Genomic DNA, 16506 nt, shown 5'->3' on the forward strand with positions numbered 1-16506 from the left:
TTATAGGCCTGAGAAGGATTTTGCTTGGCTCCATAACAGCCTAGCTGACACAGGAAACTGGTTAGCACAATAGTAGATGAAATTCAGTGTTGACAAGTGCAAGGTAAAGCACATTCAAAGAAGCAATGATGGGTTCTAAATTAGACATAACCTCTCAGCAGAAGATCCAGGCATCAGTGTGAACAGCTCATTGAAGATAATATGCTTAACATGCAACAGCAGACAAAAAAGCAAGTAAGATGTTACAGTGTTTTACAAAGCGAATATAGAGTAAAAGATGCCACTAGATAATTCAGTGATATTGTCTTCACTTTGCATATTGCATTCAGTTTTGGTCATCTTATCTCAGAAATGAGTGAGCAGAAGAAACAGTCCAGAGAAGGGCACTAAAAATGATTAGAATTATTGGAGGATTTCATATGATAAGAGCTTAAAAAGACTAGCTCAATGAAGCCTGCACCAAAGAACCAACTGTTAGCCAACCCCATCTTACGTAGCCACTTTGAAGTGTTTCCAAGGTTTATAGTACAATTTTGTCCAGCCAGCATTTAGAGTCTGTGTGTAGTCGGCAGTCTTATTACGCAATTAAGAGATGTGGTAGGGGTGTGTAAAATAGTAGTACAGAGAAGGCTAATCAAGTATTGTCACAATACAATAAAAGGATATTTAAAATTAAAAGGAAATGCATTTAAAATTGGTGAAAGGAAATCCATTTTTACAGGACACTCAATGCCACAAGATACGATTGTGGCAATTATCTAAACATGGATTCAACATTTGTATGAACAAGAACAGTCTCTGCAGTTGCATTAGGCTAAAATAAACATAACAGCTATTATGCTTCAGAGTATAAGCTGATCGTCATATGGAGTCAGGAAGACATTTCCTCACTATTATATAGTATTGCACAATTGGCCAAGTGTATGATGAGGGTTTTACCACTTCCCCTGAAGCATCTGAATGAATTAGATCAAGGTCTGATCTGTCATGACAGTTCCTCTGTTCCTCTTTTGAAAATACAGTATCTGGCAATTGTTGAATTGTAGTAAGACTTTCCCTTCCAACTGTCTAACCAGTCAACTTCTTTGCAATCACGTAAGCAACGTTAACCAGTGATGAAAACAGTGATTACTCTTCAGAGCAAGCAGGTTGGAGTTTTAAATTTAAGGAAATTACCACCACTCCAGTTTACATTTTTCTTCTTTTCTTATGCCAAAGAAACATTTTCCAGCTAAAGAGTATCTGAACTGTTGTGTAATTCCCAATTTCAAAGGAACTCCATTATAGCAATCAAGTCTCTATTTTGAGGCGTGATGCATGTACAGTTTTTATTATCTTTGCACTGTTTTTTCCATCCAGGCTCGATATCTGAGATTTTTCTTCTGTCAGGCTATCTTTGGACCCATTTCGCCTCTGTTGAAAATATTGAAAATATAATGAAAAATTAAAATATTACTTCCTTCATCTCTTCCTTTGCTATAGGCTTAGCCTCAATCCTGCACTGGAATCTGCTACCCTAGAGCCCCTCAGAGTCCTGTTGGAGTCAGTGGAACTCCTTAAGAGCACAGGGACCAAGCGCTGGATCCTTATGCAGGACTGGGGCTTAAATATTAAAAATAGACCTTGTTGAATTATTTATAGTGTCCCTTTCAAAAATGCTATGATGTTTCTTTGTACAGTGACTCCAAAAAAACAGAGTGATCTGTTACAATAGTGGCAATAATCAGATATAAACGATCCATCACCATTTAGCAGAATGGGATGGGTATTTGCTTACTTTGCAGGTGAAATGTAGGCTAAGGATGTGACAACTCTGATTCACTTACCTATACCAGCATTGTGGGAGAATATTTGCATCTGATCATATACCAAAACTAATTTCCTTTTCTCTCCATTGGCCCAGGCCAGGGTACTTCTGCCACCCCTCCCTGTTGCAGACACCCATTACATGCTTATTCCTACTAGCCTGACCCCTTCCCTCGCCCCTATCTGTTGTTCCTTGCCATTGTTTGGATTCATATTCTATAGCCAACAAATACCAAGACTAAATTATTTGGTATTTGGCCAGTTATTAAAAACATGCATTCATTAGGCATTAATGACCTGACAGTGCTTGTTTAGCTGATGTGGGATACCCCAATGCTCCTAATGCCTTCCAGGACAACAGATTCAAACCAAACAGAAGGTAAACAAGACAACATACTGAATTCCTGAGTATGCAAAAAATAAATCAGTGAAATTCTCATTATTCCTTAAGGACTCAGTCATGCCAGGTTAATATTAACCCTGTGAAGAATTCATACTTATTGTTGAACTGTTCTTAATTCTTATTAAGAAAAAATCAATCTTTTAAATGTTGTTTAGCCAGACTGAGATGTCAAAAAACCCACAAACCCCACTGTGATGCTAGCAAACCAGGTGCCAGCTCATGCCAAGGTCCCCATGTCTCAACTGAACAGACACATAGCTGGAATCTGTTTGGCTTTGAGTGTTTGTATCTGTGAATGCTTGTAAACTGCTGCATGCATTAATCTCACTTGTAATATCTGTATTCCATACTATAATATTGGAGTGAATGTAGTGTGAGCCTCTGTGATCGTATGAATTGCCATACAGAAGAGAGACATTAATGAGTGTGAAGAGCTGCTCTTCTCATTTAGCATGACTCAGAATCCTGCGGGAAAGTCTGAGTATTGCATTTCAACGTGCTCTGCCTTAGCTTCCTAGTAATTTCATTTCCATAACTGACTCCATCCATTTGATGGTGAAGACAGACATTTTTAGCAAGAAAAATAAATTAAGTTCTAAAAAGTTAAAAGTAAATAACACTGTTACTGTTCACCGAACATGCTGGTCCAGAAACACCTTCTTCAGTTCTACCATCAGCAACAAAAGCACCATAAGACACACAGAACTGAAACAAAGTCCAGTAAGAAATGGTTTGCCAGGGAAGCAAAAGGCTTAGTAATCCACTAAATAATCAAGCCAACTACACCTGCATGAGTGCACCCCATTTTCCAATATATGCTATCAGAGTAGCAGAGCTCTCCTTTGATTCCTAGGAATCTTGTAGCATTGCTGAAAAAAACTCCCAACAAACTGACGTTGGTACAGACAGTGACTGTTAGTGGCAATCACAGAGGAAGTGGCTCCTACTTTTCTAAGGACCCAGATGTAGGTAGACACCCACCTGATATTTTTCCCTTGTCCACATTAATTAACGATGTACTTTGGTATTCCTTTAACATTAGATTTTCCTAAATAAAAATCTAGATGCTTTTTTGGACATCAGCTGCCACTCTGAAAGGAAACTGGATTAACATGACACATAAAGAACCTTCCACTTCTTCAGCAAGATCTCAGAATGCTTTACAAAAAAAAATCATGAAATAAACCTCAATACATCCAGTAAAGAAGGTAATTAGCCCCATTTTAGATGGGGAAACAGGCTAAAAGTTATGCTCCATGTCACATAACAAGTCTTTGGCAGAGAAAAGAAACCACAACTGGTTTTACTCTGGCATTTTAACCATTAGGCCACACTTCCTCTCATAGTGATCACACTGTTTAGAGAAATACTGATACAACCAACACCATCAAAGCAAACTGTACTTTGCAGCGAGACACTTAGTGAAATGACTTTTAGAAGTACCAGCGTTTTGAAATTGAAATCAAGAAGAAAAACAACACTGATCTGGTAGGACAGACTGTGCCTCAGTCTCCCCTGTTACCATATAAACTGTCATCTTTGGGGTCCTGAGGGTGCCGTCATCACCCAACTGGGTTGGGGCACATTGGCAGGGAAGCTTTAGTACTTTTGTGTGCAGCTTGGGAGAGGACAACAATCATCACTGCCCCAAGTCTGCCAATTAACTTTCACATGAGGGAAAACAGAAAGAAAGAAAACCTCACAAGTTCTTCCTGTGGTAAGAGTTTGTTCTGGACATTCAGGAAGTTAAAATAATTTTAACCTTTTAGAGTGTATTTAAGATGTTTACATCACAACGACCACATATAGACCTTCCTCTGAAAGCAACTACTGTCTCCATATAGAGGGTTGTGGCTCACAAGAAGAGCTGAGTGGCTAATAAAAGGTGCTGCAATTCTTCATTCTGGGAAGAGGGCAACTATTGAGGTGAGGATGTGCCACCTTCTCAGGTGTAATAGAGAGGGAAAACAATAGAACCTAAGAATACTTACTGGCTAGAAGGGAGAGTGGTGTAGCAGAGTCAAAATGGCCACTTAAGGACTGCACCTGTTAATCTCTGCCAGATTTAAAGGGCTAGCTATCAGAAGAGCATGCTGGGAAAGGTTCCTTTTGAGCTATGATGTCCATTTAAAATCCTAGTGGAGAGAAGGCACTGTAGTTTTTACCTCGCTGTAGCTTAGGTAATCAAAGTCAACTTCAGATGGGTGGAATATAAGGTTGATCTTGACTAGCTACAGAGAGGTAAAAACCACAGTGCCTTCTCTCCATGAGGATTTTACATTGAGTTACCTACCTCAATGTAAGAAACACATCTTTTTTGTAGCCTACAAAGGTGAACCCCCACTAGTGAGTTCAGTGGAAATCCCAGGGGAAGTAGTTCCAACTTTCAAAGGACTAGGAATCTAAGCAGAATCCTGCGTGATATTTTCCCCTGTGTGCATGAATTAAATATGACCTTTGGTTTTCTTTTAATATTATGTTTTTATAATAAAATTCTAGATTTTTTTGGGACATCACCTGCTTCTTGTGCTTAAAGTTTACTGCCACTATATCACAGCTGATATCTGTCCAGTCTCATTTTATGACAACCTGTCTTTATAACTACTACCACCTAGGTTTTTCCCTTCTGAGTCCACTAGACCTCTCAAATGCCTGTCAGCTGAAAGAGGATAGCTCTCTTCTCAGCAGTTAGAAAATAAGAGTTACAAACCTGGGACAGCAGCAAGGCACTGTGGAGTGGAGAGAAAATGTTAGTTCAAAAGTTGATTATCGCATTGGGTGCCTGGGCACATTTGCTTATTTATAGGAATTGCCCTAGTTGATCTACTTTGTATTGAGGGGGGAACAGGCTCCAAAAAGAGGAAATGTCTTCCAAATAACAGAAAGCAGGTAAATGCAGTATGGTAATTATGAAATTCAATGTATCTACATTATAAAAATGAAGTTTATCTTTAAGCAGTTACTTCTACATAATGTAAAGTTTCCTGCCAAGTCTGTTTGCTCTACTGCAAGTTGAAAGCAAAAGATCAAATGTTAGATGTATTCTCCACATTAAATATTACTCATAGATAATTCCACTGGGGAACACTCTAAGCTCATAGACTTTAAGGTCAGAAGAGACTGTCATGATCATCTAGTCTGACCTCCTGCACAATGCAGCCACAGAATCTTACCCACCCACTCCTGTAATAGACCAATAACCTCTGGCTGAGTTACTGAAGTCCTCAAATCATGGTTTAAAGACTTCAAGTTACAAAGAATTCACCATTTACACTAGTTTAAACCTGCAAGTGATCTATTCCCTGTGCTGCAGAGGAAGGCAAAAAACAAACAAACCCCAGGGTCTCTGCCAATCTGCCCTGGGGAAAAATTCCTTCCCAACCCCAAATATGGCAATCAGTTAGACCCTGAGCATGCAGCAAGACCCACCAGCCAGACATTTGGTAAAGAAGCTGCATAATTACCAACCTGTTGTGAAGCTGGAATGCTGGGACCCTGAGCATCTGAGGAACGAGTCACAGGCAATGGAGGCACAAGGTCTGTTTTTGCACTGGGGAAAAAATTGAGATTATACTAGTTTGATGACTATTGAGAACGAAAAAAGAATTCACTGAACAAGCTTGCAGTGTAACAACCCACTTGCATTTTCCCCCATAGGGTAATAACAAAGCTGGTCCTTAACACTTTCATTTTAAGACAAACAATTACGGATCAAAAGGAGAAAACGTTGCTTTTTCTCCTGTATTTTTTAAACATTAAGGGCAAATTCTGTGGTCGGCTAAAGGGCCATAGAAAGTCTCATCACCAGGGGAACTGGCATGGTGCTGCGCTACATGCAGGTCCTCACCAGAGAAAGGCCACACAAGCAGACTTCCTTTGCACGCTTCTGGGCTGTGCTCTGTAGTGGCTCTCTGCATTGACAGGGTGGTGTGGGGAGGTGTACAGCTAGTAGATCTGTGGCTATACAGATGTGCTTTCGGAGACCCCTGATGAAGTAGGAGCATTACTGAGGCCTTGCACAGGGGAACTCTTTTCTTCTCCCTCACGCATCTTCACAACTGCTGCTGAGGAGCTCGGTGTATTCATTTTGGTTTCTGCAGCAGATTGCCCTTCCTTCTGAACAAGTCACCATCAAGCAAAGCAAGCATCCAAGGTCCAGAGGCTATAAATGTTTTCTGCTTCACTGAACTCCTTAGCTCTTACAGGAATGCCTGAGCACTATGTCAACACAACAGTCACATATATGCTACTGCTAATTTATCTGTGAGCTCAGGGGAACATCTGCGTCATATTAAAACCATCACATTCCACATACTTCACTTCAGACAGAACAGATCTCTCGCCATCAGAACACTGGGACCGCCGGTACTGCCGGTAGCTTCGGGGGGAATGTGAATGTCTAATGCGGATTGGGTCACCTTGAGTCCTAAATGAGAAACAAAATTCATAGTAGCAAATTAACATCTGAGACTTTGCGCCGGAAAAGGAAATTTAATTTTGAATTGTAAAATCCTCCCTTTTCCTATTAAGAATAACATACGGTTTCCTGTGCTTACTGAATTCAAAGGACTGGCCCTTTCCGAGATCCCTGATGGAGCAGGAGCATTACTGAGGCCTTGCACAGGGGATAGGATTTGGCTCAGTGCTGTGTCTTTTTGGTGACAGCTACCCACATTAGTGCAGAATGTCACAGGAACACCAGATCTGCCAGCACCAAAAGGGTAAATATATTTTCTCATGATTTTTTCTGACCTCAGAAACTAACACAATTTCTCTGTGCAGGCCTGTTCATTCACTGTGACATAAAGATAGAAACAAAGTCCATTTAGGTGACCACAAAACTTCAGCCTGGGACTGGAGTGTGATGGAGCTCAGCTAATAAAGTCACTACTATAAAATAGGTAAGAATCTGTCTATTGGAGTAACACAAAGGAACAAGTATAACAAACCAAATTGTTGTTTGCCGTGTTCTTGATCCCTGGATAGGAGAGAGACCAGGTAGGTGAGGTAATATCTTTATTGGACCAATTCCTGCTGGTGGAAAAAACAAGCTTTTGAGCCACATAGAGCTGACCTGAAGAAGAGCTCTGTCTCTCAAAAGCTCGTCTCTTCCACCAACAGTTGGTCCAATAAAAGGTATTACTTCACCCAGCCTGTCTAACTAGATTGCATTCCCTTAAAATGCAATTGGGAAAATATTGCTTTTTAAGTCTCCAAGTCTATCTTGAAAATGTTTTGGGGAGATGGGGGGCCAGGAGAAGAAGAGGGAGGGAATTGCAGAACGGTCCTCTTACAGGCAGAATTGTTCCCAGCAGGTGTGGGTGCGAGTGATCAGGGAAGCTCTGCATCACTTCCTAGTATTGGCATGTGCCAACAAGGCACAATTGAGCTGCAAACTAGGAAACAGCCCTTAACACAGACCAGGTGGTCATCCTAAATTATTAACCTTTCTGCTCCAAGTGCTGAGGCATTTCTCCATGCCCACCCTCTCTTTTATTTAATTTCTAGGTGACATAAAACACAGTCTATTCTGGTAACCTAGCACTGAAGTATGATATAGGAGCCCTTTATAGGTCATGTTTACCAGTTTCAGACAATGCTATTTTATTTCCCTGAATCTTCCTGTTCTTGAGATCCTAGCCACAGCGTGAGGTGGCCCTCTGGACTGGCCCTTCCATTATGTGTTTGTACTTCAAACTTTACATTTAAAGTTGCACAGTTCATTCTAAATGATACTGTCATGTGTGTATGTTGGAGAATGACATTGTTGAATAAAAAAATGGAAACAAAAAAAAAATCCATTCTGTGGAATTTTACCATCACCGTGTTTTTTGCAGCAGAAGCACATTGTAAAGCAAACTGGGATTTCACTCCTGTCAGAAGCAGTTGCCCACACCACTACACAGCCTCCCAGATGGCCAGTTGTCAGAGTGAAATGGATGTCTGCTCTAAAGGGACCTGCTATGCATTGGCAGCTGCCCATGATAAGCAGGGGAAAAGGGGTCACATAGGTCAAGCAGTGACTTTAAAGAACCTGAATAGAAAGGTAAATTTAAAAAAAAAATGAAAAGTTTTGAAAATAAATTTTCCCAAGGTCTTTGTGAGTGTAATGTGAAGAACAAATGCTGACAGATGGTAGAGTAAGAGAGGATGTTGAATTTGTTAGCATTTAGGTAAAGAGAAAGTACCTGGTTTAAAAATTATTCAAGTGTCTCTACCTTCCCTATCTGACCTACTCCATTCTGGATCAACATTTTCTAAAGAGTTCAAAAGATCAGAGGTTATTGGGAGGCCATTCTAGTCTCAGAGAAGCTATTCCACAGTGACAGCCTTGGCTGAAAGGGATATTAGGCTATTAAGCACACATACAGAAAAAAATCCATATTTCATAATGAATAAACTCACTCTATTTTGGTGTATGGAATCTCTTTCAGCTGCTCCTCCGACAGCCCAGATGGATCCACAAGTTCCTTCCTGGAAAAGATTATACAAGGAAGATGAAATTCCAGAAGCTACCAAATCCATAACAATTTATTCCATCACAAAGATTTTCTGGAACCAGCTATGTTCAGCATTAAAGCTATCTAGATGTCAACATAGGAAGGCTATTTAGAAGTGTGCCTAAAATCTTGATCACTTCCCCTGTGTGTTGTACCCTATTTCCCCACCCTCTATCTGTTCTAGTCTTTTCAGATTCTATGATCTGTGGCACAGGCACCGTATCTTCATATATGCCCACAACGAGTAGAAGAGGGGCCCTGATCCTAACTGGTGCTGTACTGAAAAATAAATAGTAAAAATAAGAACTTTTTGGAGTCTAGATAGGAACACACCTTAAATGTACTAGACAATAGACAGACATCATAGATGGACAGAAAGAAAAAAATTAATATAAAGTTTTCTAAAAGGCAGTGGGCTTGATTCTTCTCTGCCCTGAGCAGAGTGGATATAGCCATTACCAAATCAGAATGGTAGTGTTTTACATCCACACTGCATGACATAACTGACTAAATAAGGTGCAGAGCAGTAGTGCATCTGGCCCAGTGGCTGTCCTTCCTAAATAGAGGCACCCTATACTGTACCTCCAAGTGTCACTAGTTCCAGCCATGTCCTGTCTTACTGTGTATTACATCCAAATGCTGAACATTCCTAAAGGCTAATTTCATTCTAGCAAAATATTTTACCCACACATTGGTTTTATAATTTATATAAAGGAACAAAACATTTCAAAGTAACAATACTTACTGAATATGTTTCCATAACTCTTCCTTTGCTTGTATATCTGGGCTTCTCCTATAAACACCAAAACACACACAAAAGAGAGTCAGATCTATGAAAATGTCATATTACCTGATATGTTGCAGCACAGTGATGACCTTTAATGGCACACATCAAGGACAGAAAGCATGCCAAGTGTAATCTGACACTGACTTGAATGTTAAAGTTTGTTATCTGCGGGAAAGAATTAAAATTCACTGAAACTGAAAAGTCATTTCTTGAATGAAAGACTCTGAGTTGAATCACAATTTCTTTTCCTCTTGCCTTCAGCAAAAGTATGTATAAACCGTTCCAAGCAAAAGAGTTCTTCATTACAAGCTGAAGCAAGCTAGAGCCACCTCTGCCTCACCCTATCCCACATGAACTTGGCACAGCTGAGGACTGAGGCCTCTCAGGGTGTCTACACTGCAACTGGGAACAAGCCTCCCAGTCTTAGTAGTCAGACGTGCAAGTAAGGCTCACACGAGTGCTCTACGCTGTAAAGGGCTGTCCATAAATTACACAACGCATTAGGTGGTGGGTGGGTTCTAAATTTTGCATGTTTGATTCCGTGTAACAGAGTATTACAAGGGAGTAGGTGGGTCTTGAAAATCAACAAATAATGCGTTACAGGACCGCCCATATGGATGTTGCGCCACCGTCAACAGCGACTCAGGCTAGCCACTTGAACTTGGACTGAAGGGGCAGGGCTGGGATGGAGCTTGAGTGGCTAGCCTGAGCCTACACCGGTGCCACAATGTCCACACAGTTATGGTTAGACAGTCAGCATGAGCCCCGTTAGCATGAGTCTGTCTACATGGGCTGGAAGATGCAGTGTAGACATATCTTATATTTTGGAGTTAAATTCACCCATTTGCAGAGGGTCTACACAAGCCCTCTTGCCACTTAAGGACAGTTTAGAGGCAGGAAGGAGAAGATAACATGATCATGCAGGGGGATATAACATATCCAGTCCTAGTAGTTTATGTGGATCCAACGATGAGACCCCTTGTGCAGTTTTGGTCACTATATCATCCTATAAACTGGAACAAACAGCCAGGGAGGAGATGCACTAGAGCCCCAGGCCCTCTCTGCAGTTTGGGAGCAGAATTACTACTGAGTTCACTGCACAAAGATTGTTTCCTCTGCTTTATGTGCTGCACGATGAATTTAACCCAGTGTGATTTTGTACATGATTAATCACTAATGTCACATACAATGAAAAGATTTTAGTCAGTGCACTGCTCATGGCAAAATATATAGCCAAAAGGTAGGAAAATGTCCTTTACTTTTCAACTGAAGTGAAGCACATAGTAAAGTACGTCTGACATCTTTCTGTCAATTACAGAAAACATTGCCTGGTTACTCTGTAGCCCTGGCACTACATTTTTCTAATTTTTTTCCCTTATAATGTCCACTAAGTTTGTATTTCATTCAAGGGATCAAGGGATAGTAGGGAAGCACTCTTACAGCTAATGTAACATTTGAAAATTCCCATTCATAGTCACCAAGGACTTTGCAGCCTAGTGGATAAAACATGCGCTTTACACAGCAGAGGGTGTGGATGAAGGTTGTAGTTTTAGTAACATTTCACATAACTCTTCATTGTGATTGTAGCTAACATTGGTAAAAATTAAAGCTTTAAAATCTATGCCTCTGAGTTCAGCCATAGAAAAATGGGATAATATAAATATAATATTGAAAAAGTCATATTGGCAAAGGCTCATCTATTTGAATGGTCAAGTTAAGTAAGAAGGACCTGGGATACAGAATAGCTCAAGAGACTTGGTAAATAAGCTACAAAGCATTTTTACTATGATGTCAGTTCAAATCCATTCAAAGGACCAAAGTGTGCTCAGCCCTGCAATGGAGAAGAGAGCCTGTCACAATTGTTGATTTTGCTCTCCCTGAGCACAAAGATTGCACAGTGCTAGTGTGCACAGTGGCACTAGCCTCTCCAAAGGGTAAGAGGCTATGACCTGGCCCCACTCTCCTGCACTGGCCAATCATATATTGCATCCTTAAAAGGTATTACAGTTCCTACACTCAGCACAGCTCTGGAAGGCACAATGCCTCTCGGAGCACCCTGTGGGGAGGTACTCCTACATGGGGCAGTGCCTTCAAGGTAGAAGCAACAAAGAGTCTTATGGCACCTTATAGACTAACAGATGTATTGGAGCATGAGCTTTTGTGGGTGAATACCCACTTCGTCAGATGTCAATCTTATGCTCCAATACATCTGTTAGTCTATAAGGTGCCACACGACTCTTTGTTGCTTTTTACAGATCCAGACTAACAAGGCTACCCCTCTGATACTTCAAGGTAGAAGTGAACAATTACCTTTGTTAAAATGAATTGGTAGTTTCAATCTAATAAGAGCGAACAATAAACCACCATCACAACTGGCACCCTTATAGGCAATCTCAGATCAATAGCTGACTTCAGTGGGAGCCGGAGCAGGTTCTAAGTGAGGAGCCTAGGACTGAATGGGCATGGAGAATGAACCACCATCTCACCTCTTGGGGTGTACCCTCTCCACATCAGGGACCAGGCATCCCGACAGGTTAGTGTACAGGAGCTTCCATTACTCCTCCTTGTGTTGTACCTGCTCTATAGACAGAGGACTTCATCTCTAGGGCTGACATTCTGGCACCATTCATTCTTTGTCAACCTCCTACTGGCACTGGCCAAAATGGCTATCCATCAGGCAAGGAGAAGGAAGCTGGACCAGGGGGTGACCAGCAACTGTGACGCCTACTTCCATTACCTAATTGTCTCACGTAGCTGGGCAGAGTTCTTGTGTGCAGCATCCACCAACTCCCTGGACTTCTTTGCGGAGTGGTGAGGACTGTCCGAGTGTGCTGTCTGCTCAGCATCCACCTCCGGTTCCTTTGTTTTAAACACCTGATCCTCACCCATGTTCCTGTTTTTTTCATTTTTTGTCCCATGCATTTACTTGGCTTCTGGGCTCTGTGGCCCTACCCTCATTTGAAGGCCAAGTCTTTCGTTCATACTGGACTTTGGTCCACCTCTTCTCGCAATTGAAATAGGTTGGCACCTTTCATAAACTTTAACCTCATTAGAGGAAAAAAGAACAATGAAGATGAAAGTGGACCCCACTTTTGGGTGGTGTTTTATCAGAAAGGAAGAGCCAGCATTAACACCAGTTGTACTTTGTTTATCTCGACCATTTAACTGGATATGTCTTTTCGAATGTGTATAATAGTAAATAAATAAGTAATAACTATTACTGTAGTTGAACCACAAGTTATAAACTGGATGCTGGAATTACTGAGTGAATTGATATGTCCTGTACTATGCAGGGGATCCCTTTTGGCCTTAAATCTCTCTGAATAATGGTAAGAATAATTAATTATGTTACATTTACATAGTGCTTTTCTTTCCCAAAGGTCCCATTTTTATACAACCTGTTTTCTCACATTTCTAGACATTAATGGTTCAATTTTTAAAAGCACTCAGCCCTGGCCTAACTCTGCTCTCTCAGAAATCATTGGGTTTCATTGACTTCAGTAGGAGCATAATTAGGTTTTTTTGAAACTCTCTCAATGTATACTAGCGGATGGCCAGAAATGTTTTGAAATGAAAGGATACAGAGATATGAAAGAAGAATGGGGAGAGGTGGATATGGCAGAGTTTTGCATTTTGTTAAATGTAAAGAAGCCTCTGCTGAATTGGTATTAGATGCCTTATTAGTGCCAAAGCCTAATCAAGATAGTTTAAAGCTCCCCTGCAGTGCAGATTGCCTTTTCTTTCATGGAAAAATTAAAGATGTTTTTGTTTCACCTTTCACATTTTTGAGTTATTTCTAGGTCTCAGCCTATGGGAATAACATTTAGTAACATTTGTTTTGACTTAATATTAAATGTTTTATAGATGATCTAGAGATAAGAACTGTTAACTTTTGAGATTTTACAGGTGTTGAAAGATACTATAGTGACTGGCACGACAAATACCAGAGAGATCAGAAAGGTGGAAATTACCCTTTGCATTTATGGTTTTCTAATGGCATTCAAAGTAAATCTTTTTACAATATTTTTAGGTTTTGTCAGGAAACCTGATGGTGGGTTTTTCTGTGTATGTCAATCTATTTCTTCTTCTTTCTATTTCACTTCTCCTCCTCTCTCTCATCTGCCCTCACCTCTTTTTCCTCCTCTTCTTCCTTTCATGCCATGGTGCTTTCACCTCCCTGAGGTAGCAGCTAGGTATAGGAGTGGGGATTTTAATGGCATATTTCACTCCTTAATTCTGAACTGATTTTCTCCTTTCATTCAATCCCAGACTCACAAAGCAGCAGCTGTGAACTCTGCACTCACCCTGGGGCCTTCTGAGTCTGAATAATCAGCCACTAGGGAATGTGAAAGCTCAAAGCAAGATGCACCCCAGCTCCTCAAGGGAGGCCAGTACATTGCTTTTATAATGCTCATAAATCCTAGCTAGCCTGAGGTAGGAGAACACCCACATCCCTCCTGAACCCAGTGCTCCCACCAGACAATGTATTGTGCAATCACCAAACCACTGAACTAGACCATATTTTTACTTTTTTATTCACTACTTGGCCCTGGATGTCCTACTATCACCTATCATTGCCAGCAACCTGATTTGCACTGGGAAATCCTGACTTCTGGTGTAAAGTCTTAAGACCAGGCAAGATAAGAAGCTACTTTGACTTCATCATTCTCCAAAAGCCACACATCCTGAACCTGTAAACAATCCCACTGCATAGTTCTGAGCTTTCATGCTTAATGCATATCATCATTCAACATCAAGGGACAACGGGCTTTCCCATTAAATCAAAGGCATCCTTGATCATTAATACCAAACAGCAGTCTCTCTCTCCCCCTACCCCACGCCCCTCATTTTATAATCCACAGTTCAGAGAACAGTTCAGCTACTGTGTTATGCTAATGTGTATTCAGACTGTCCTGTTATAAATCTGAACTGAGTTCTGAACAGATAGTACCTTCTGGACCATTCCTAAGATAATCAGATTCTCTAATGCTCAAGGAATCTAATGGGAATTTCCATTAAATATGTCTCCACTTTTTTTTTAAATTTTATTTAAATTTTATTTTTTGTTTTTTACAAGTTCAAACAGCCCTAGATGCTAATAAGGTCTACATTAATTTTATGCCCACATCTGTACTCTTATTAACAATTCATTTTGAATTCATGATTTGCAAATAGGCAGCATTTAGTGGATTTAAATAGCCAAGGAATTTAAATGGCCATTCTTCTCACTTAAAAAATTCCCTTTGGCTACACAGATGTTTTACTTGATCTCTTGAAAATAAGCCTGGCAGAACTAGAATTTGGAGCTTTTTACATCTGCTGTTGCCATAAAAAGAAACAAGGGTCAAATACTTGTCAAATATTTTTCCAAGAAAAAAAATGTAGCAAAAAACTAACACTGAATGTTATTGTTTATCAAAGAAATTAAGGGTGATGAGCCCAAGTTAAACCAGACACAATTAAAGCTGATTTGTCCCTCTACCTCAAGCTACTAAAGTGAACCCAATTTGCAGTTAAATTGAATGCAGCACAGATAGTAGTTAACACGAAGGCCATGTCTATACTATTAAAATGACAGAGTTCAAAGCATTGTTAAATGTGTGGAACTGTAATGAATCTGTTATGACTAGACTAAAACAAACAAACAAACAAACAACCTCATACCCTGCACTAGGGATCTGATTTTTCTCTGTTTTACATAGGTCACGCCATGTTATCACACAGCTGAGCCACAACCAAGTTTAATAAGTGCTGTAACACCCTACCGTACCTTGAGTCTATCTGTCTTGTTTAATTTTGTATGTAGCATAGATACACGTTCCAGGATAATAAAGAAACAAGGTGGGTGAGATTGGTAATATCTTTTACTGGACCAACTTCTGTTGGTGAGAAAGACAAGCTGTGTCTCTCACCAACAGAAGCTGGTCCAGTAAAAGGTATTATCTCAACTACCTTGTCTCAACTACCTTGTTTAATTTTGCCATTCAAATGGTTAAAAAGCTTTTATGTGATCATTTTTGTAAGAAACATCTTTAAAGAGCCAATGTTTTCTTTTTCAAGACTATTTTTGTCCATGTCAAATGTTTTTATTGTCAATTTGTTTTGTTCTGTTTTGCTTAGAAAGATAAACAGATGATGCAGATATATTCATCTCTATCACAATGAAGAGGAAAAAAAAACTCATAATACCCTAAGATTTGTCTCCTCACCATCTAGGATCTTGTCTTGTTCTGTAAAGCACTGTGTACATTTATATTGCTATATCAATAATATGTAATGAAAATATAACCTTTTTACACCACTGATCTAATTCAGTGTTTCATCATTGCATGAGTTAAACTAGCCACGAGAGGGAGCCTCTGGTGTCTCATTAATGTAATAGAAACTTATCTGGCAAAGAAAAAGTTAGTTACAAATTTTGTATAAGGGCTAGAAGTTTAGAGTGCACTTCCTGGTTTAAAACATGCTCTCTATATAGGAGGTAACAAAAAGTAATGCAAATCACATTTACTTTATGTTTCACAGCTTCAACACAAATGAGTTATTAGATTGACACTTTTTATCTATGTATTTTCCTATAATAAGTCTACTTATTAACATCTGATTTTTAAGTGATGGTGAAAGAAAACAGATCTGTACAAAGCCTGTAAAACTCTTAACATTTGGAATTTTAATGGCACTACGCATTTTTCATAAAGGAATCAAAACTGTGACATATGGCGTTAGAGATAAAAATGAGTTCTGATGATATCGGTAACCATGAGAACGGAACTCCGGTGGCTTGTAATATCAGAACTGTGAAATGTCAACACAGATATACAGCTTTATATCATAGTTTGGTTTTGTTCTTTATATTCAATAGATAACAGTAAAATAGTTGCACATTTGTATGTTGTATATATTCATCAAATTTCAATTTATTTCCTCTGCACCCCAATGAATAAATCCTTCCAGTCACAAGTTATTAAAGTAATTTTGCAGATTTAAAAAAAATTTTTTAAAGTGTGGTG

At 39.8% G+C, this 16506-nt stretch overlaps 1 protein-coding gene across 5 annotated transcripts in view; it reads right to left on the reverse strand.

Moving 5' to 3' along the window:
• Positions 1 to 958: 958 nt before the first annotated feature.
• EPB41L4A (erythrocyte membrane protein band 4.1 like 4A) overlaps positions 959 to 16506 on the reverse strand; it is a 207696-nt gene continuing 192148 nt past the window's right edge. For all 5 annotated transcript variants that reach the window (XM_050945784.1, XM_050945783.1, XM_050945781.1 and 2 more), the window contains 5 exons: positions 9455 to 9502; positions 8615 to 8683; positions 6525 to 6635; positions 5678 to 5759; positions 959 to 1413 (listed from right to left, as the gene is read on the reverse strand). In XM_050945784.1, the coding sequence (XP_050801741.1) occupies positions 1291 to 1413; positions 5678 to 5759; positions 6525 to 6635; positions 8615 to 8683; positions 9455 to 9502 (433 nt within the window). In that variant the 3' untranslated portion in view covers positions 959 to 1290. The remainder of the gene's footprint in view (positions 1414 to 5677; positions 5760 to 6524; positions 6636 to 8614; positions 8684 to 9454; positions 9503 to 16506) is intronic.

The sequence above is a fragment of the Gopherus flavomarginatus genome, chromosome 3, assembly GCF_025201925.1.
Source record: "Gopherus flavomarginatus isolate rGopFla2 chromosome 3, rGopFla2.mat.asm, whole genome shotgun sequence".
NCBI lineage: Eukaryota > Metazoa > Chordata > Testudines > Testudinidae > Gopherus > Gopherus flavomarginatus.